General features: G+C 39.8%; 2 protein-coding genes across 2 annotated transcripts in view; one reads left to right on the top strand and one right to left on the bottom strand.

Moving 5' to 3' along the window:
* Window positions 1-16,158, top strand: part of EIF2AK4 (eukaryotic translation initiation factor 2 alpha kinase 4) — a 42,491-nt gene extending 26,333 nt beyond the window's left edge. Inside the window, exons 24-40 of the mRNA XM_041401162.1 lie at window positions 13-134; window positions 540-589; window positions 681-849; window positions 1,341-1,457; window positions 1,879-1,944; window positions 2,460-2,630; window positions 3,220-3,354; window positions 3,455-3,562; window positions 4,313-4,441; window positions 5,773-5,859; window positions 7,157-7,269; window positions 8,747-8,805; window positions 9,874-9,971; window positions 11,977-12,045; window positions 12,661-12,705; window positions 13,763-13,887; window positions 15,093-16,158. Of these exons, the coding sequence (XP_041257096.1) occupies window positions 13-134; window positions 540-589; window positions 681-849; window positions 1,341-1,457; window positions 1,879-1,944; window positions 2,460-2,630; window positions 3,220-3,354; window positions 3,455-3,562; window positions 4,313-4,441; window positions 5,773-5,859; window positions 7,157-7,269; window positions 8,747-8,805; window positions 9,874-9,971; window positions 11,977-12,045; window positions 12,661-12,705; window positions 13,763-13,887; window positions 15,093-15,147 (1,718 nt within the window). The 3' untranslated portion in view covers window positions 15,148-16,158. The remainder of the gene's footprint in view (window positions 1-12; window positions 135-539; window positions 590-680; window positions 850-1,340; window positions 1,458-1,878; window positions 1,945-2,459; window positions 2,631-3,219; window positions 3,355-3,454; window positions 3,563-4,312; window positions 4,442-5,772; window positions 5,860-7,156; window positions 7,270-8,746; window positions 8,806-9,873; window positions 9,972-11,976; window positions 12,046-12,660; window positions 12,706-13,762; window positions 13,888-15,092) is intronic.
* A 663-nt stretch (window positions 16,159-16,821) lies between these two features.
* Window positions 16,822-19,917, bottom strand: SRP14 (signal recognition particle 14). Its single transcript, XM_041408944.1, has 5 exons — window positions 19,847-19,917; window positions 19,285-19,357; window positions 18,526-18,638; window positions 17,994-18,026; window positions 16,822-17,660 (listed from the first exon to the last, which is right to left on the bottom strand). The coding sequence occupies exons 1-5, from the start codon at window positions 19,868-19,870 to the stop codon at window positions 17,571-17,573; spliced, it is 333 nt and encodes a 110-aa protein (XP_041264878.1). The 5' UTR covers window positions 19,871-19,917; the 3' UTR covers window positions 16,822-17,570.
* Between the last annotated feature and the right edge of the window lie 1,723 nt (window positions 19,918-21,640).

Genomic DNA, 21,640 nt, shown 5'->3' with positions numbered 1-21,640 from the left:
GGTTTTGTGCAGGAGCCATCAAGCTGCATACACCACTGTTGATGCCCAAAAACAAAAAACTATATGAACATAATGAAGCTTCGTATTTCATGGATCACAGTGGGATGCTGGTAATGCTTCCTTACGACCTCAGAGTAAGTAGTGTTTTCTCTGCAGGCAAAGCTTCAGGGGGTTTGAAGGGTGCTGTGGTGGAATTTGGTTTAGGCTTGCACTTCTTTTGGCTGCTGAAGCAGTGTATCTTTCAGTGTCTGTTCATGCTCTCCTGAGTTCTGTACTCCTCCTCTTGACAGCTGGAGCCCTCACCAAGTATTAAAGAAATAGTGTTTGTTTGTTTTCATTTTACCATAGGTGAAAAGAATGTTTTTATTTAAAACTTGTGGCAGGGATGGTTAGATTAATATTACTTGGCTATGTCAGGTGTTTTAGGCATTATGTTACACTTGGGAGAGCACAAGTGTAACTACACAGGATAATTTATCTCTAGTTGCAGAGCTCAGTCAGACCAACTGTTTTGTTCCAACAATTATTCTGTTTTTCAGATTCCTTTTGCAAGATTTGTAGCTAGAAATAACATATCAAACTTGAAAAGGTAAGAGATGTAGAAGTGATACTTGGCACTGATACTGTGCTTTGACAGTGACTTGTGAAGAGGCTGATTCATTCTTCAATGTTTCCTTTAGATACTGTATAGAGCGAGTTTTCAGACCTCGGAAGTTAGACCGCTGTCATCCCAAAGAACTCCTAGAATGTGCATTTGACATCATTACATCTACTGGAAATAGCTTTTTGCCTATAGCAGAAACAATTTATGCAATTTCAGAAATCATTCAAGAGTTTTCAGTGCTGCAGGTAGATTCTCTAATCAGCCCCTTTCCTCTCTTTTCCACCCAAAATTTTAATTTAATTATTTAGTTTGATGTGTTGTAAAAGGATACTTCCTTTAACTTGAACCAGGACAGAACTATTTTCACATTTTATCTATAGTCACTTATAGACCACTGTCATAAAAAATGTGTTTCCTCGGTAAACTTAAAATGAGGCATACGTTTATGTGCAAAGGAAATAACTGAATTTTTTATAGTACCATTGAAATAATGTCTTTCTTCTGTCAGACAAGTGATTACTGTAGAATGAGACAAGACTTGCCATTCTTTAGTTAGAGATGAAAGGTAAGGTAGTGAAAGAAGAGGTTTGAAGTTAATTTTAAACTATTATTATTATTAAATGTTTCGGAAACCTCTTTGTTTTGTGGGGTTGGGTTTTTTTTAAGAAAACAATGCAAGTAAAACTTGGCTTTTTCATTCTTTCTTCCTTTTTTTTTTTAATTTATGCTTTGCTAGGAAAGAAATTACAGTATTTATCTGAACCACACTGCCTTACTGAAAGCTATACTTTTGCACTGTGGGATACCAGAGGACAAACTCAATCAAGTCTACATCATTCTCTATGATGCTGTGGTAAGGCTTTAGTTATTAACCTATCCTCTGTAATCATCTCTGCAGAATATTCTGTTTTGTGGAGCTGTCTCTAAAAATGAATGACAGCCCATTGCCAGCCTAACTAGGAGCATGCTCTCGATGCATAAAAAGGTTGGCTATCTTAGTAATTAATCTACATTTACTGTCCTTTCTTGTTACTTCTGGATTGGAATGGTTTAAGATAATTCTTGAATGTGTATTTATGAGAGAATTATTCACCTGTCTAATCAAGAACTGATGGGTTAATAAATAAAAACATTTTAAAAATTAAATTTAAAATGTATTTTAATACCAGGTCTTTTCTACTTTACAAGCATAGAATATAGCTGAAATTAATTTGAATAATTACAGTAATGCATTAAACACAATCAAATGCTGTTTTAATTTGTTTTTCTTGTAGACTGAAAAGCTAACTAAAAGAGAAGTAGAAGCCAAGTTCTGTAATCTTTCTCTCACATCAGCTAGTGTAAGTGATCTTAATTCAGTGCTAATTTCCCTGTCATTTGCCATAAGTCAGTAATATTTTATTTTCTTTGTAATTTAATCAGTCAGAGGGAGAAAAATAACCTACTACATGTGCTGCTCAGAATAGGTCAATCCCTTTGCAATGGTCTGACTTTCTCTGTTCTCTCTGGAAGTCAGTATTGCAGCTTGTTCTTTAAACGTGTGGAAACTAATAAAGGGTAAATGGAATACTGAGAAGTATTTAATAAAGAAAACTACCGAGAGAAAGTTCAAAACAAACTTCTCTGCAAATGTTGAATGTGCATAGAGTTAACTTTAACTTCTGACAGACTTGTCTGTCTATTCTTTTCCTCAACTCCACTAGGTAAAAGCAGCCTGCTAGCCACAAAAAAGGCAGATGTCTTACTCCCACAAATATAAAGTCAGATATTTACCTTATTTTTTTTAGATGGGACCTATGATGAATATTGTCTGTATTGTTGTGTGTGCTTAATAATTTAATTTTTTTGTTTTTAGCTTTCTCGACTCTATAAGTTCATTGAGCAGAAGGGAGAAGCAAGTAATGTATTTCCCTTTCTAAACACAATGATAAAACAAAAGCCAAGTGTCACTCAGCTGTTGAAGCACGGCATGAAGGATTTAGAGGAAATCATTGGTTTGTTAAAGCAACTGGGAATAAAACTTCAGGTTTGTAAAATGCTCTGCTAATAAATTAATGGAATTACAGGGCTGCTGTGCATTGTAATATGCCAGGAAATAAGGATATTTTACAATAAAAAAAGCACATGCAAGTGCTTTTTGATAGCAAATAATAGTACTGAATTGATACTTCTTCCTTTTTTTCCCTTTTTCTTTATTAAAGATGCATTTTAAAAATGAGACCTCTTCCAGTCAGAAGTCTCTGGCTTAACTTCTGTCTAGTGACACTCAGACTTTTTTCCTTTCTCTGCCCAAACTGAAGGCATTACTTAAGAGCATAAAAGAGAGGGTTTAATACATTTTGAAACAAACTGAAATATTTTAAAAATACAGAAATCTAATGACTACTAAAGGCCTCCACCTTCCTTGAAGCTTGCTGTTGGGTTTTGTGTTACAGGTTTCTTGAGATGCTGTAAGATTACAGCAGCTTTAATTTCCTTATTTTTCACTGTATATTAAATATTTGGAGATAAGGAGTGTTTCCATGTATCTTCCTTAGGTAAAAACAGTGTTTTAAATCCATGCTGCTAACAGGAAATTAATTATATATGTGCACATGTTCATTTTTATTTTACAGATCTCTATAAATCTGGGACTAGTTTACAAAATACAGCAGCACAATGGTATTATCTTTCAGTTTATAGCATACATCAAAAGAAGACAAAGAACTGTGCCTGAAATTCTTGCTGCAGGAGGCAGATATGATCATCTGGTATGTGCTTATCTCTTCTAGTAAATTCTGATTATTTATTCTAACCCATTTTGCCAAGATAACTAACTGGTCTTCCGTTCTGTTTTTTTCTTGTCTTGAGATTCCACAGTTTAGAGGGCCACAGACAGTAGGACCAGTTCCTTCAGCTGTTGGAGTCAGCATAGCTATAGATAAAATAACTGCTGCTGTTTCCAGTGTGGAGGATTCTGTAAGTCTGTTTTGGGAAGTGGGGAATTTGTTTACTTCTGACAGTTCAATCACCTAATTGTAGCTAGAGATGGACAAAAAATGAGATGTTCAGATGTGTTCCAAAATAATACCATACTGCAATAGAAGGCAGACATCAAGATGACCTGTTTCCTTTTGTGTTTCTCTGCATAGAACTATTTATTACATGAGAATTAAGGGAAGACTGGATCTTCAGGCTTACACCATTTTATTTTTAATTTAAATGGGATATTTTTTATCAGCCTGTATATTCTTTCAGATGGAAGAGTACAACTGTAGGTACTTAGTGTTATTTTTCTCCTACTACTTCTCCCTGTATTAAAGTATAGAAGACAGATGGAAAGAAACTTTAGGAATATTGACTACTTTGTACAGTGTCACACACCTTCACTTAGTTGTGAAATGTGTATGTTATTCTCTTTTCTTTATAAGAATAAATTAACATTGCCAAGGAGAGTGGGAAGGAAGGAACAGAGTAGGCAGGGATACTTGGCAAGCTGAGGCTGTGGAGGTGCTTTGCATTGACGATTGAGCTTGAGTGTCTTTCAGACAGACTTGGGTGGATTGTAGCTCTCAAAAGAGGTGGATCTGATCCCTTTCTTGTTTTTTAGCTTGATGCATTTTGACAAATGTTGGAATATTTGTCTATCTTTGTTACTTTAACTACCTTATGAAGGGGAAAGGTGGTCTTGTGACTAATATTGTCTCCTTGATTTTACTTTCCCTTCAGGTGTCTGTCAGCTCGTGTGACCTGCTGGTTGTAAGTGTTGGTCAGATGTCAATGGGCAGAGCCATCAACATTGTTCAGAAATTCTGGACTGCAGGAATTCCAGCTGAAATAATGTATGACTGGTCCCAGGTAGAATTTTTATCTCCATGTGTTAACTGTATTATTGTTTTCCAAGATTAGTGCAGACTGAAACCATACTTTTTTGGGGTATTTTTCTGTTTTTGTGGAGGTGGAGAGTCATAATACTGAGCATGTAGGGTGCTCTTCAGATAAAAAAATATTGAGAAAATCTAACTGGCTTTGCAGCATTCTTCCAGAGTATTTAAAAGTGTGAGGAAGGATCCCTCCTGTTAATAAATTTAATACTTAAGAGGGGGTACATCAAGAACAGAACAGTAGCATCAACTTTTAAATAGCCAGATGGCCAAAGACACCCAGGTGCAGAGGGAATGTTGACATTATTCTACTGTTAGAAAGACAGTTTAGCAAGCTGAGCTACTAGATGGGTCCCCATGTAGTCCTTGAAGAGATGTGTAGTAGGAGGGGAAGAGAGAGTGGCAAGCTGAGCTGTGCCTTTTTATGTCCAGCTGAAAGCAAACAGAGCTGTAGCCAGCACTACTTCACTGGAGTGTAGTGAGCTACATGACAACACCAAAGTCCCTTTTAGAGGTGGTGGCACTTAAGGATTATGAGTCTGCTTCACCTTCAAGTGTCCCAGTTTGTGACTAACAAAAGAGACTCTGCAGTTGCCCCTTGCACATCATGTGCTGCAGGGCAGGAGGTTTTGAGCTCATTCAGTTTATTGTCTGACTTTTTTGTAATTTTTTGACATAACATTTCCAACAGTTTCAATCCCTTGGGACTGAAAAAAACCCAATTATATACTTTTCCTATGATCACCTAGGCTGTAGATTCTTGATTTGGGGTTGTCTGTTTGTTTGTTTGTTTGATTCATAAGGAATGGATATTTGGGTAGTTCTTGCCTCTGTCTAATGCTGTCCTGCAAGCCAGTGCTGAGTAAGTGAGCATAGCCTTGGTTTTACAGGAAGCCAGCTGGAGTCAGCTTTAGTGGCAGACCTCCACCCATGCAGGACTAAAAGCTGCAGGCAGCAGGGTGGTGACTGAGCCTGATGTTGCTCTGCACATTTTTACAGTTACTTGGACTCTGCACTTCTAGGTATAGGTAGCCCTTCTGTGTGGGAACTTGGGCTGCAGGACCTAGGCATTCTCTCTCTAAGCACAGACTTTGAATTGAATTTTAGCAAGCCTTGGGTGGATAAAATATATGCATAATGACGTTTCATCTGCTCAAGTTGTTAATAAAGCTTTCCTCTCTCTGAAGCTGTGTGACTGTTGTATATCAAGTTAATTTAATAAAGACACAAGACTGATTACTTAATTGGTCATCTTATAAGCTGTCAAATTAATGTCTCATTCCCCTTCTTTTGTTCACACTTTAGTCGCAGGAAGAACTACAGGAATACTGCAGATGCTCTGGGATTACATATGTGGCTCTGGTGTCAGAGAAAGAAGGAAGTCATGTGAAGGTAAGCATGGGACCAGGGGATGCTTCATGGTGTTTCAGATTTGTACTCTGTTGTTCTACATTTTTTAAGGTCATTATTAATACAATATAAATTACACTTAAGTAAGTGGAGTTGAGGTAAATACGGTTTTGGTTGTTAAGTCGTAGAAATGTTATTCTGAACAATTTCAACATTTTAAACGTTTTTGATCCCTGCATAACACTGTTATTCACAGACCTCCTTCCCTCTAGGAAAGTCCAAAAACTAGTGCAAACATTGCTTGACAGTGCCATCGATGGTTTAGCATGGAAAAAGGTTTCTCTTGTCTCTGACTTCTTTAAATCTACAAAATGAATGAGTTGACTTAATGATCTTTGCAGTTGGCACCTTTTCATGTTACAAATAAGTACAATTAAAATGTAAATATAAAAAAATCAGTGTCATTCCAACAGACAATCAGAACCACACTCTTCACCTCTGTAAACTCAGATTAGGATGCAAAGGCTGGACTGTGCCACAGCATGAAAGTACTCTATACTTCTGTGCTCTTGCAGCCTGTGGTTCTGGTACCTTTGACTTTTTGAAGTTGAAAGTTTTAAATTATTCTGGATCATTGTAGAAAAGATCATTATTTTTTGAATAAAGATTCATTTTTGACTGAAAAAAATACTAACCATTTGACAGCATATGGCAAGGACAGCCAGTGTGCCTTACTAAAATATTTTTCACTTCTTATTCACTCTGTTACTGTAACAACAATAATTGCAACAATAAGTAAACCTTGATTATGACAATGTGATATTTCAAAGTCCTCTACAAGCCTACTGTAGAGTGTTCTTTTAAATATAGCTTTATTGAAGCAAAACCAATAAAGGAGATGTTAATGAGGTGAATGGTGTTGTTGCTGATTAACCTCTTGCCAATAAAGATGGTGCAGATTCCTAAGTTTTGAATGTTTGAGTTAATGCTTGAAAATTGAAAGGCAAGCCTTATTCTAATATAATTGCTTAAATAAGATATTAATAATATGATACTTAAAACTATAAACCATTCTGTTTAGAAATTAATTATCACATTAGATGCAGGGAGCAAAGCTTGCTTTGGGAATGCAAAATAAATTAGTAGTTGGCAGAAAAAAAATCTAATCAAAAAAAAAGATTTAATTGGCAGTGATTGATGGGTAATGATAATAGCTTCCTACCTTTGACTCTTTCACCTTTAATGGGTGAAACGGTTTGGTTTTGATTAAGTTTGATAAGTTTATTTGTATGCCATTTTAAGAATCAACAATCTTAAGACCCATTGAACTACATCATAGGTGAAATCCTTTGAGAAAGACAGGCAGACAGAGAAAAGGATTTTGGAATCTGACTTAGTAGATCATCTGATCCAGAAACTGAAAATTAAAATCGGTGATGAAAGATGTAGCAGGTAAGCAGTATAACGTGTCAATAATGTGAATAGTCAAAATCAGAAGTGAATGTAAGTTTGCATATGCTGAGTTGAACCTTAATTTTATTTGGTAAAGAAATTGCTGAATTTCTTTTGAGGAGAAAAGAAAGCAAAAGGCTTTGTTATAGAATTGTATTGAGATTAAGAAAGAAACTGATTTCCCTAGCTGCTGCTACATTCACACATCCATAGAGCTTCATAAATTACAAGGCCACACAGTTATCCCAAAGCTGCTGGAACAGCAGTAATGTTTGTCTGGCTGCGTGCAAGTTCCTGTTACTGAGCAGAAGTCCATTACATTTGTGTACTGTGTAATCAGAGAATTAAAGCAGCAAATCCCTTTCATTCTGAGGCAGTATTGGTATGGTGAAATGACGGTGGAACTCTTGCACTTGCGTATGCTGTGGTGGCACAAGTGAAGGTAACACCTGGCAAAGACTTGAGGTACACAGGAAAACCCCTTCACCCTGGCTTCACTGAAATTACTATTTACTGTCACCAGTGGAAGTTAGTACAGAAATGACAAGAGAGGCTATCATACCTGTGTGCTTAAGCAGTACAGCTGTTACTTACACACAGCCCCCTGTAAGTCTGTAATTATACATGCATCCAGATATATTTATATGTGTACATTGACAGCAGGAGTGGACATGCATTAGTCACACAAAGTAGAATTCAGAATGTTAACAGATTTGCCATCCATTTTTTCTGACTAGGCTTAACAATAAAGGAAATCATTAAGCTTGGAAATGCTGAAATCAAGCAGTAGTTTATACAAGCTGTTGATGTCTCCTGCTATTCACCTCTCATTCTCATTTTTCTGGCCACAGCCAGTCTTAGTGTTTAATTTTGCAACTAACCTCATCCTCAAATAGATCTACTAGAAGCTGTGAAAGAAAAATCATTCTTTCAAAAAGTTTCTAAATCCTGAAAACAGAATAGAAAAACCCTTGCATGGTGCCATTAAACAGAGAAATGCAGTAGGTGATTGTAATAGCCCTGGCAAATTTCTTTTAATTAATTACTGAATGTGGAAAATAAAGGTATCCAAACTAATTATTGATAACTTCTCTAAAGTATAAATACTACTTTTATACTTCAGTATTATGTCACAGAAACCTGTGAAAAGCAGATTAAATTAATAATTAGAGAGAATACTCTCACAATACATTTTTGTATTAGGATATAAATCACTCTTGTATGATAGGGAGGACATTTTTTGTATCCATAGGGAGCATTGCTTCTAGACCTCACTTTTAAATGTAATTTTGTATGGTTTCCTGTCAATTCCTGAGTAGAATTGATTCATTAATAATACATGTGTGCAGGAGAGTATCTGCAAACTTCTTTATCTGTTGGAACTAAGTTTAAGTATCTATGATAATCTGAAACTACTGTCTTATTACAGTATTTCTTTATAATTGTAAATTCCTTAACTGTCTTTGTTTATTTTTAGAGAAACCGCAGATAATCTTTCAATATCAAATCAAAAAGGATCATTTACTAATATTTCAGGTATTTAATATCTAGTTACAGAACATGCAAACTAACTGTTCCTCTTTCTGCTCAAAAACTGATTTGCAGGAGAATAGTACCAAAGGCAAAGTAAGAAAATGTTTTATAGCAGAGCTCTGATTAGAGGCACTGCCTCTTAATCTCAGATATTGTGATTTAAAACTGACTTTTTCTCCAAACTAAGTGCTCAGACCAATGGGCAGAATATTCTCCATACAAGCATTCATTGATGCAGTAATCCAAGAGGCTGGGAAAGCCAAAATTCACCAATTTTTCTTAGCTGAGGAGAAATTTAAATGTCATCTTGATGAAAAATAACTTCATCTGTGATTGTTAGAGTATTGAGACCAAATGAAAATACCTTTACATTTCTAGCTGTGGATTTGCATACCGTATTCTGATAATATAAGTTTGTATCTAAAGAATAATATTAAGTGCTTACTTTGTGGCTGAAGTTTGTCGTTGTTGATACTTGCTTTATTGAGCACTGATACGGTGTGTGGTGGTGGTGATTCTTCAAGAAACACTTCACACACACACTTTTGCATAATAGGGAGGGAGAGAGGCCATGTTTAACTTGGTGGGGGGGTGGGGTTGTGTTTGTGTGTGACTACAAGTGGAAATCTGGATTTTGAAATCAGCCATTTCAAATTTTAATTATTGTTATTTGGGGAAGCTGGGGTTTACTGTTTGTTTTGTCAGTGATTCTGCTATGGGACTGAGCATTAGTCACCTCATTCTTGTAATGGCTTTTCTTTTTTTGATATTAGGTGAATTGCATTCCTTTGTAAAATTATTCAAGTCATTTGGAACCTTTTCTTAGTTTCAGGGAACAGTGATGTAAAATACCAAATTTCTTAGTCTTAACAGCCAGTCCTTCAAAGTCATAAGTGAGTGTTTGAGAATTTATGTGCACGTCTCATTATCCTGTCAGATTTTGGAGGTTTTCATAGCCTTTTAATCGCTGTACTACACTGATTTTAGCATATTAATATTTGTGAATTTTGTTACTTGATACTTGTTGTATAAAGAAATACTATAAACTAAAATGATGTGTTTCCATTTTAGGTGTGTTTGAATCACATGGAACTCTTGTAGTGCCTAACGTTAGTGTTATAGCTCCTGAAAAATTATCTGCCAGTGCCAGGCGTCGTCAAGAAATTCAGGTACACACACATCAAATAAGTATTCAGAAGTGATCCTTAGAAGTTAAGGAATGGTAGAATTCATACTTGATTATCACCTAACTTAAACAAATTCATCCTGTTTGTTCTTTATTCATAAATTAGACTAGGAACAAGACAAATGGTTGAAGGCAAAGACCACCCTTTTTAACAGTTTGGATCTTAGGGATATCTGTGACTTGTGGCTCAGCTATCATTGTGCATGCGTGCTAGAAATCTGACTTTCCTAGGCACTGTTGATTCTGGAACTTCCCTTTCGTTTTTCTTCCTCCCTAAATGCTGAAGTGTGTTAAAGGTTGTTGTGGTTTAACCCCAGCCAGCAGCCAAGGCCCAGGCAGTCACTGGCTCATTCCCCTATTAGTGGGATCAGGGAGACAATCAGAAGGGTAAAAGCCAGAAAACCTCTGTATTGAGACAAAGACAGTTTAATAGGGAAAGCAAAAGCTGTGCACATCAGCAAAGCAAAACAAGGAGTGAATTCAGTGCTGCCTATGGGCAGGCAGGTGTTCAGCCATCCCCAGGAGACCAGGGCCCCATTACCTGTAATGGTGGATGGGAAGATGAACACCATCACTCCAAATGTACCCCCTTCTTCCTACTTCCCTCAACTTTATACACTGAGCATGATGTCCTGTGGTCTGGAATGTCCCTTTGGTCGGCTGGGATCACCTGCCCTGGCTGTGTCACCTTCCAGCCTCCCATGCAACCCCAGTTTCCCCACCAGCACGGCCATATGAAAAGCAGAAAAGGCCTTGGCTCTGTTAACAAACAAGTTACATGGTTTTAAAAGAAGCAGTGGGGGAAGATGTTGGAAAATGCCTTTAACTCTAGTACAATAGTGTTTGATCCCTACATCTGTGGCTAATAGTCTTGTACCATCTGTTGCTTCCTTACTTATCTTTATCAGTGATTAACTGCTCAGCAATAACAAAAACATCTGTTATCAGTCCTGTGTTCAGCAAAAATCCAAAACACAGCCCCATAACAGCCACTGTGATAAGGCTAACTCTACCCCAGATAAAACCAGCACAAACGTGCAAGTTCATCATACTTTTGATTTCTAGTATGTCTGTAAAAGGTACTTTATGTTTATTTCATTAAGTTGTCTCAAACTAAAGGCCTAAGAAAAAATTGTGGATTTAAAAAAACACACAAAAAACCCCAAACCAAAACAATAACCAAAAAAAAAAAAAAACCTACAACCTGCCTAAAGCATGATACTATAGTAATGTAGAAAACATTCAGTGAGGCTAGAAACAAATGTCAGAATTTTCTTGTTTAGCATTATTAGCCTCAAGATATTTAGAGTACATGGTAAAACAGAACTGTCATCATATCCCCTTTTCAGTCCAAACTTGGATGTGCAACAAAAAAATCTCCCCAACTAATAGTTCTCAGAACCCAAATAAAGAAATGAGCTAAACAGACTTACTGTTCTCACATTTTGAATATGTAAAAGCAACTTTTCCAATGTACAAAAGACAACATAATGCAAGCCTGCAACATTTGTAGAGTGCTACCTTTGCAGGACCTCTAGCTTGCTCTGAAAAAAAATGTTACAAGGCATGACCCATATTTTGGTTTGGCTTTCAAAAGCCATCCTCCTTCTTTATCTGGAGGTGATTCACTGCATCCAGTCACAGGTTCTCACGTTCCTTTGAAAGTTATCTAACACCCAGAAACAGAGGGCAGTTTTCACTAGTTATGCAAGCATCCATTTTGTTCTGTCTGCTTTAGAACCAGTATTGTCAAGTGTGTACCACTGAGTCAAGAGTGTCTCAGCTCCAGTCCCTTTCCTCTCTGCTCATCAAGGATTATTGTGAATTTTTTACTGAAAATTATATTAAACATTTGTTTAAATATGATGTAGTTTTCCATCTTCTTAGAAGCAGCCTCTTTTGTTCCCATCTATGCAATATGAAATCAGTGTTCCCAACCTGTGTCACATAAGCTGTGTCTTTTACTTTTGCCCATCTTTTGTTCCCAGGTACAAACAAGACTTCAGACATTCATTTCTAGCCTGCAACAGAAAACAAGTGACATTGAGATTTTAGCAGTAAGTATTTGGCAGAAGCCTGAACTAATTCTGAATTCTTAATTGCAGTGGATGATGCCCTTCCTATCTGGAACAAACAACTTTTAATTGCCTCACTTTAGTGATACCCAAATGAATCAAACTTGAGGTTAAGTAAGACTTCTGGTCTGTTCTCTGATACTTGAAAAGTATCTCATACTGTGTGTATGGGACAGCTGCATGGAATACAATTTAACAAGCATTTAGTTGTAAGCTCTTAAGCTGTAATTGCACCAACTATTGTGGTAGATGTAATTTCTTGTTCCTGCTAGATTTGTACTTCCATTTAAGTAAACATAGCTCTTGTCTGTATGTAGCTTTTAGACTTCACTGACTATGTCCAAAGGAGTTTAAAATGGTGGATGCTTTTCAGGAAACATAACTGCCTGTTTGCCTGCACCTATGTGCAACTTTCCATAATGGATCTGTCATGAATAATTTAAAATGTTTTAATCATTTTCAACTAAGTTCACAGTTTTAGCAGCATGAGTACTTCTCTGGAAATCAAAAAATCTGGCTCACTTCAGTATAGCTCATCTCTAGTTGGCAAACTGGTAACAGAGAGCGGTTAAGTATTGATTTATTGGTATTTTACAGGTTGATCTCCCAAAAGCAACTGTGATACACTTCTTATCATTAGAGGTAAGCAATTAAGTATTGTTGTTAAAACTCTAACTGAACACAATAGATGATAAATTCTGTTCCCAATGAAGTGTAAAATTGACCCGTTCTAGATTTCTCTTTCAAGTTGGAATTAGGTTTAAAACTTAAAAGTACAAGAAGCTTGACTGAGAAAAACTTCTTTGTCAAATGTCCAAGTTACACAAGACAACATTAGGAAGTCCTAATCCAAAGCTCTGAGGTTTTTTCCCCCAAGAATAGTTATCTAAAATCAAATCTTAACTGCTCTTTTTCAGAAACCAATAAGAATTAATAGCAGTTTCAACAAAGGTCTTCCTTGAAGCCCTTAATGAGGGAGAACCCAAAATACAGAGGCAATTGTTTCAAATACAGTAGCTGAAACATCCCTTAGTGAAGCCAAGATACAAAGGGGATGTTGATTATATCGACACCTTTAATAACTCAGGAGCTGGTCAATGGTGCATGAAAGATGACAATACCAAAGAAAGCTTTCTTCCTTTCTCCAGTGACAGCTCTAGCTTGAGAGAGGTGGATGCCTCTCTACCTCCTAAAAACCCAGACTCAAGAATGGCATCCTACTGGAAGTGCATGTAGTACTTTCATACCTTTTATCTGCTGCTCTGAAGCAGTGCTTGTCTGGTAACCAAAACCCAGTGAAACGTTTCAAAACATTTTCAAAATACTTAGTTCATCCAGTCTGTATAAATCATGGAGGTACTTTATCACCTTTTGCTTAAAAAAAAAAAATTAAATATGTATGCACATGATCAGCTTGCATCATTCACTTTTGATCACTGTTACTGTATTCTCTCTAGCACTGCCAAGCTGACATAGCCCTTTTCATTGCTTGTGCCTTTTTAGCACTGAAATGTGTTAAGAAACTGATCACTAAATTAAGTTGCATGTGCTGTTGACATTTATCATGTTTGAAAGCTGTTTAATTAAAGAGCATTGACATTACACAGTATTCAGAAGGCTCCATCCAACTGGGAGAAGTATTTCCTTCACAAAAGAATATGAGACTAGCATAGTTCCTTGTCAATTTTTTTTTCCTTAGCTTGATGGAGATAGACAAGCCTTTGATGCTACTGTGAGACAACTGATGTCACGATGGCCCAAGCAGAGATCTTCATATTTACAAGCAATTTGTGATGAAATTTACAGTCTCAAAATGGAAAAGAGGTAAACTAGATTATTTTTTTTCATTTTTTTCTGTATTCAAACTAGAAGATAAGCTGCTCCTAACTTGTCTTTCACTTTCCCCTCTCTCTGAGGAAAAATAAATACTCAGGAAATGTGTATAGTTCCTTCAAAACTATAGGACTGGTCATTAACCCTCACTTACTGATAGAAAAATGAAAAATTTACATTTTAAGTCTTTTCAAGAAGCTCTAGAATATATTGCCACTTCTATCTCACTTGCTGTATTAACAAAAATGAATAGCAGACAATTATATACAGTCAGGTATCCTGCTATACATAGTACATATACTTCTATATATGTAAGTATACATGTATGTATAATACATACATCTATAGTGCTACATAAAAGCCCTCTTTTCTGATGAGAGGGACTCAGCTTGTCTTTTAAAAACTCATGAGTACATTTAATTCTTGCTGCTTTGAAATACCGTGGCAGTCAGGCACAGGTGGGAGGGTGCCCAGTTCCATGCAAACATCGTGTATGCTCTCCCAGCAAGTACAGCAAAGCCCATTTCTGTTTTGTAAGCATAGAAACATTCATGTTCAACTCATAAGTCTGCCTGTTGGCTTCTGGCAAGGCTGATACGGATAGTCTGGACACATCCTGGATGTCCAGTTTTATACCTCAAATTGCTAAATGCTGCATGCTGGTCCACTTAAGACCTGGGTATTTATGCCTAATGGGTTTCATTTTGCTTTCATTTTCTTAAACCTTTGTTCCACTTGAAAGTACTACTTAACCTTTAAATAAGACTAAAACTTCGGTTCCCTTTTCTCAGAAGAACTGAAATTGCTCCAGGTTTGCTGTTTACTGAGACAGCTATATTAAGTGAAGCATTTTTTTCCTTCGTGGGGCTTGCAAGGCTGTGAGTAACAGAACCCAAATAATACTCCATGCAATGCTGGGTATGAATATAACACAGTCCCTCACTATCTTCCTATCCCCGCTGGGGCTTCGCACTACTTAGCCATAAGCCTTCAGATCACGGGAGTGAAAACTGAACAGGCAAGATGAATGGAAAGAGGATGAGTGGAACATTGCAGTCACAGCCAAACAAACTAAAACTTACTGATTTTCTGCTAAATCTTTGCTGTGATCTTATTGTGAGGATTTGTCACAGGAACTGCAGCATTCAAACCTGCACTTTCAAAATACTAAAATTCCTTTTTCCTTCTCTCTGCAGGGTTCCTGCACTTATCCTGTACAGTTACCGAGATGAATACAAGGTTTTGTTTTAGTACTTAAAGCATCTTTTATGGGATACTTCTACAAATGGACAACAGCGTTTTGTCAAAAGGAATTTCAAAAAGCTGTACTAGTGCAAGACAGGCAACTAGTGCCTTTGTCTGTGTCCAGATTGCATTTCATGTATAATATTGTCCTGGTTCTGGCCAAGACAAGGTTAATATCTGCTGTAGCTAGGAGGAGGCAGGGCCAGGACCCAGAGGTGGATCTCACACCACCTCACATCATTGCTGGGGGCCTCCCAGGTGGGCACAGCATGGCAGAGAGCAGTTGAGCAGTGTTGTTTCTGTGGACTTGTTCACCTTTCCTGTACTCTCTGCCACTGGGATTGTTTCTGTTACTGTTTCCAGTAAATTCTTACCTCAACTTGAGCTCTTTACCTTCTGTGCCTCCCAGTTCTCCTCTCCAGCCACTGGCAGGGGGAAGGGATAGTGGGTGGCACATGGAGTCAGCTGGAGCACTGAACTAGAGAATGACATTCCTAAACCACAACAACTACAAAACTAAATGCTTTCAAAATGTGGAAGTAGTTGTTTTATAGGCAATTAAGGAGCAAGTCTGACTAGAGCCACAGCTATGTATTACCATGTAGTTCTTGCCCCTTATGCTACACAAATCAGCTGTACAGATGTAAAACTACATTTTTATAAAAGTTTCAGAATGCCTTTGATGCAACAATAGTACTGCAACAAGTAATGTCAGTTCTAGAATTATGAAAGAATGAATTACCTTTAAAAAATTGTTTTAAACATTTTTGAGTTTTTATGTAATAAAAACTGCTGAGCCTTATTAAGATACTCATTACAAGCCTTTTGTGTGTTGTTCTTGGTTGTGTTTTTTAACCTATTTTAATTTATGTATAAAATATGGTCGATTTCAGGCTGAGTTGTTACAAGCCTGGCTGCCTGCGCTCGTCCTGTCTGTACTTCAGCATTTAAATCAAGCAGCAGCTTCTGCAAGATGAAGACCTGATAAAATAGAACACTTGTTCTAGACCTGCAGAACCTAAACCAAAGACTTAAAGACAAACATTAACCTGCATGTGCTTGAGGCACAACCAGAGTTTTGAACTAACTGTCTTAGTACCTGAGTTGTCAGATATTGTGCTTGAGGCACAACCAGAGTTTTGAACTAACTGTCTTTACCCGAGTTGTCAGATTAGGTTTGAAGATAAAGTCACAGTAATGATGGAAGTATTTTCATAATTAGTCTCTTGAAGCTAAACTGTAACACAACCTCATCAGGAAGAATGAAGCTGAGAAACTATGATTTACAGCAGTCACAGTTAACTATGTATTATATTTCACATCAAACAGGAGGAAAATGCAGAAATGTTAATGATTTCTGAAAGTACACTGGTGTTTACCCTCCCTCCCACTTGGTACTTTTTGTTTAAACAACTTACACCTCTTTCTCTAAAGCACATGATTGCCATTTGTAGGCTCATTATATTAATAAATACCTACTTATTTTTTCCACCCTTTCTTGTAGCAAAGAAGGTGACTAAGTTAAAACATGTAGAGGTAACTTGCAAGACAAACCACAAAACTGCTGAGAACTGTGAAGGTTCTAACAGCAATGTCCAAAGCAGCAGACAGCCCTGAAGACAGAGATAACTGTGCCATTCCTAGCAATTCACAAGAAGTCACATCAGCCATTACGCCCAATCCATTTCTCATTATGTTTAATAGGAGCAATTACATATTTACTTTTTACATCTGTTCATATGAAGGAAGGAAAATTCAGATCCCTGAATATACTGAAGGATGATGTTTTTTTAAAAAAAAATTTAGGTGACATGACCATTTTTAAGTTATGTCTGAAGGGAACATGATGCAGAGTCCTACCTCCCCCCACCCCATGCCCAGGTCAGAACAGCTGGATCTGCATGGAGTGAAAGCTCTGCAAGAACTTTGAGCACTGTGCTGGCTGCCTTGGGATATCTGCACTGCATCATGTAGACGTGGCCCTCAGATTCTAAGACAGAAACAGGAAAGCAGCTGTTCCTGATAATATGTTGGCACCTGCTTTCCCTAGAATTACTGAGGCTCATCTATAAAACTGGGCATCTGTCACTGAGGCACCTGCTCCAGTCTTGTTTTGCTTCTGGTACAGTGTATGTCTCTTCACCCTGTGCTACCCTCCAGCCAGGTTTTACACTGCAGAGAACACGGCAGCAGTGTAAGTACAAACCAGCTGAGTGTAAAGCTGTGTCAGTAGAATGCTGTACATACTCCTGCCATTCAGCAACCCAAAGAAAGCATCTCTGCTCTCAGTTTAAACAAAAGTACTGATCACATCCCCGTTTCCTGCTGGAAGGAAAGCCAAAGACAAGTAGTAACTCAAAAAGAAATGGACTTTGCTTTGAGCAAGGGTCAAGTCTATTATAGTGATGGTAGCATAGCACACTGTTCCATCACTGTGTTGCTTTACTCTTCTTGGCCTTGCTTTTCTTGTCTTTCTTCTTCAAGCCATCCATGTTAGCTCTTAGCAAATTTGAATATGCCTGAAAGAACAATTAGAACCATTTAAAAGAGCCCCAAATACTTAAATGACAATATGCAAGAGGTAACATTTTAAGTATTACACACAGCCAATTATCAGTCTTTTCCCAGAGAACCATGCTCTTACACCCTGCACCAGGAAAATACGGTTTCTAAACCAATGTACAAGGTTAGATAAAATAAACCAGGATTTTTTAAAACAGATAAATGGGTAGTCTTAGTTAGTTTCTGTGGCAGTTCAGGAAGAAATCAACCTGTTCTCAGCTGTCCAGTGCTTCCAATAGACCACTTCTACTACTTACAGAAAAAGAGGATAAAAAGCATACAAAACTTACCATCTGGAATTTATTTACTTCCTTTGAGCTCACCTACAAAAGTAATACTGGAGGTTAACCATGAAAACTCTGGCTTCTATTACAGACCAAGTATCAGTCAGTACATGTTTACCCACCAGTTAACATCTGGTCTTTTTAGCATCAGTTGGATCAACTTAAAACATTCAGTGGTCAATGTGCTGTCCTGATATGGCACAGGACTTCACTGATTTAGAAAACTGAAAATACTCCTCAATTACCAAAACCCTCTACAGGCCTAACTCACATGCTTTCATACTGGAAGAAAGTGTAAAAGCATTCAAAGAAAGCTTTGATTCAATAAAAATGCTGCAGCTCATGTACTCGGCTGTTTTTCTTAAGTAACATTTTTTCCTTGTGTCTTATCACAGAGCAGAGCTGAAGTCAGCTAAAGCCTTTCCCAATCCCCAATTCAAAGTAAACACACATCAGGTTTTCAACTACCAGTTAACGTTTCCTCAATTTTCACTTAAAATATGGAACATTAAATCAAAGCCACACAGTTGTCACTTACCACTGTGCTGATTTTCTTCTTTCCATCAGTTGCTCTCAGGAGACACTTATTGTCTGCTGGTTCGAAACTTTCTACATGGCCTTTGCGTGGAACTGGTTTTGTTCGGCCATCATCTGTATTGAAAAAGAATTTTTATTCTTATTTTATTAAGATCAACAGATGCTTTCTGATATGAGATGTCAAAAACTGTTTATGAGCCGATCTGTGGAACACCTTGGTATTTCAGGCCAGCTGAACTAATGCTGTTGCCAAATTGCTCTTACTCTGGAACCCCAGAAAGATCTGTTCTGTAAACTGTACCTGCCAGAAAAAATGAAGTAAATCCTCCCCTCAACGTGCTGTATGCCCCACCTGCTCGAGCAGCAGCATGCTTTAAATGCACACCACCCTGCTGCCTCCTGACTTGATACATGGCCTCTCCAGTGGTGCCAGCTAGCCAGGAACCAGAGGAACATGAACACACAAAAACACCATCAGAACTCTCCTTTTACAGAAAACAAACAGTTTTAACTTACTGTTTAACAATCAGAATGTTCTAGTTTGAAAGTCCTGCAGTTCGAAATACAGCCTGACTCAAAGGTTATTAGTATACTAATAGTAACAGTGGTACCATCAATGCTCCTGCTGACGGGTTTGTCCCTATGACTGCTCTTGTCTTCAGATACCCTGGATTACAGCTCTCATCACTTAAAATACCTGGTGACAACAGTCGGATTTATATGAATACCTCTTTAACCCAGTAACAGACTCAAAACTTACATTTCTTCAGCGTTATGAAAACGCTGCCGGAGGTCCTGCACTTTTGGAAGAGCCTGGTAAGCTCCGTCAGGAACTGCAAGAGAAAGAGACGCGCCCATGGCTGGGGGCCACCACACGAGCTCCGAGCTCCGCTCCCCGCGGGCGCCGCCCGGGCCCGGGCTCTCTCCACCCGCGGGAGCAGCACCGAGGAAAGGCCAACTCTCGCTTTCCCCACGCTGAAACTGCAGGACACAGTCCCAGCCGGGGGCGGCTCGGCCTGCGGTTCTGACTCCGAACACGAGCTCTGAGCCCCCCGGACCTCCCGCGGGCCCGGCGCTTCTGCCCCGCCGGCTCAGAGTGCCCGCTCCGCTCCGCTCCGCTCCCCTCCCCCGCAGTGGCTCCCACGCCGCCAGGGCCGGCGCGGGGCCGGCGCGGGGCCGGCATCTCCCCCCCACCCCCCCCCCCTCNNNNCCTCCCTCTCTCCCTCTCTCTCTCCCTCTCTCCCCCGCTCGCTCGCTCGCTCCCCCGCTCCACGGCGGCGCACGGGGCTCGCCCCCATTGCCGGCGGGCCGCGGCCCCGCACCTGCTCGCTCTCCAGCAGCACCATCCTGCTCCGCTCCGGAAGGGCCGCGTGCGCACGCGCAGCGCGGGGGCAGCGCCACGTCAGCGGCGCGGGGTGGGAGGGACCGGGGCGGTGCCGCCCGCTGCCCGGCCGCGCCCAGCGCCATTGCTGCGGCCCCGCCCGCTGCCGGGGCCCGGAGACCGCGATTGCTGCGGCCCCGCCCGCTGCCGGGGCCCGGAGACCGCGATTGCTGCGGCCCCGCCCGCTGCCGGGGCCCGGAGACCGCGATTGCTGCGGCCCCGCCCGCTGTCAGGGCCTGGAGCCCGCTTTGCCTAGCCCGCGTGGCGCGGTCCGAGACCCGGCCCCGGGAGTCGCTCGCAGGGTTCAACTGGGACCGGCCCGTCGCCCCAGTGAGACCGGACTGGTGCAAAGGGCTCTGCTGAGCGCGGCTGGCTGTGGAGGGCGGGATTTGAGACCAAACGAACCCCTGGATTTGTGCAAAAACAGCAGGGGGGAGACCTGCGCCTGGCAGGGCCGAGAGAGCACTTCACAGCCCTGACACTTGAAGCTCCTGAGGGCTGGATTCTGTAATGGGAGTTTTCTGTCCGGCCCGTGGCAGTCGGGGCAGGAGCACACAGAAGTGGCAGCACGGGATCTAGAGCCTTTCTGTGTTTATCGCTAGCAAAATAGATCGATTTTTCCTCCGTGGACCTAACAAAAGTGGAAGATAATGCCTTACAGAATAAAAGGAAAAACTGCTGTCAGGCTGATAGGTGCTTGAGTCGCTGGGGAACTCATACTGTTCATTTATGGGCTCTGGTCTGCGTTCTAGACAGATCTGAAACACCTTCCTGCGTTACTGTTTTCATGGTGGGGGTGTTGTTCGGTATATGAAACCACACGTGATAATGACAAAGCCTAGTCACTCCAAAAGTCCCTTCTAGAGTCCACGACTACTCGCGGTGCCTTGCAGGTTCAGCGGGAGGCAGTAGAGGGTGCTGTGATTGCACACACAGAAATGAAGCTGCCTAAAGGACACGGAAACAGATGCCCAACAAGCAGGTCATTACAACCCGGCCATAGTTTATGAAAATCTACCAAGTTATTAAGGTAACTCCACAAGGGAAGTGTAGAGATCCAGCACTACTTTTCCCACAACCATGGATGATACCATCCTCCTGATGCTTTTGCACTTGTATTATTTGCAGTTGACAAGGAAAGACTGCAGTATAATAAATTCCAGTGTTTCTCATGGCATTAAAAACATAATAAAAAAGAAGGAATATGTGTTATTGAAGCCTCCTGAAAACAGGCGTTCTAAGGGGACACCATCAGTGCTGTGGTTGGAAGTACTGAGAGGCCAAAGCCCTGCAGACGTGCAGTGATGGTCCCTGCCCCTACCAGCCTGCAGTCAGTGGTCACGACAAGCGAACATGGGTGCATGCACGGAGTCATTGCTGACACTTCTTCCTCTAACCCTGCCTGCCTGCTGGAGAAGTCATAACTACAAGAGGTTGTTTTGTCAGAAATCAGAGTAGGGTTGTGTTTTCAAGAGAGCCCAGAACATGGTCAGTGTAAGAGTGTTGCAGGTTTTTATAGGCAACTTGTGAAAGAAGAGCAGAAATGGAAAAACTAAAACAATTGCAACACACTCCCCCTTGGAAACTACCATGGTCACAGGCACTGGAAGGCAGAAGTACATTTCCACTCACGCTTGCCAAAAGAGAAGATGGGTGGTCTCGTGGCTGAAACACAGGGACTACCACTGTCACCTGAATTCTGACTGTTGACTTCACTAGAGAAATCTTGTGTTGC

Source organism: Onychostruthus taczanowskii, unplaced genomic scaffold, assembly GCF_017590055.1.
Source record: "Onychostruthus taczanowskii isolate IOZ18803 unplaced genomic scaffold, ASM1759005v1 scaffold1, whole genome shotgun sequence".
Lineage (NCBI taxonomy): Eukaryota > Metazoa > Chordata > Aves > Passeriformes > Passeridae > Onychostruthus > Onychostruthus taczanowskii.
Note: the sequence above shows the minus strand (reverse complement) of the source record. Positions and strands in the feature narration are given on the sequence as shown.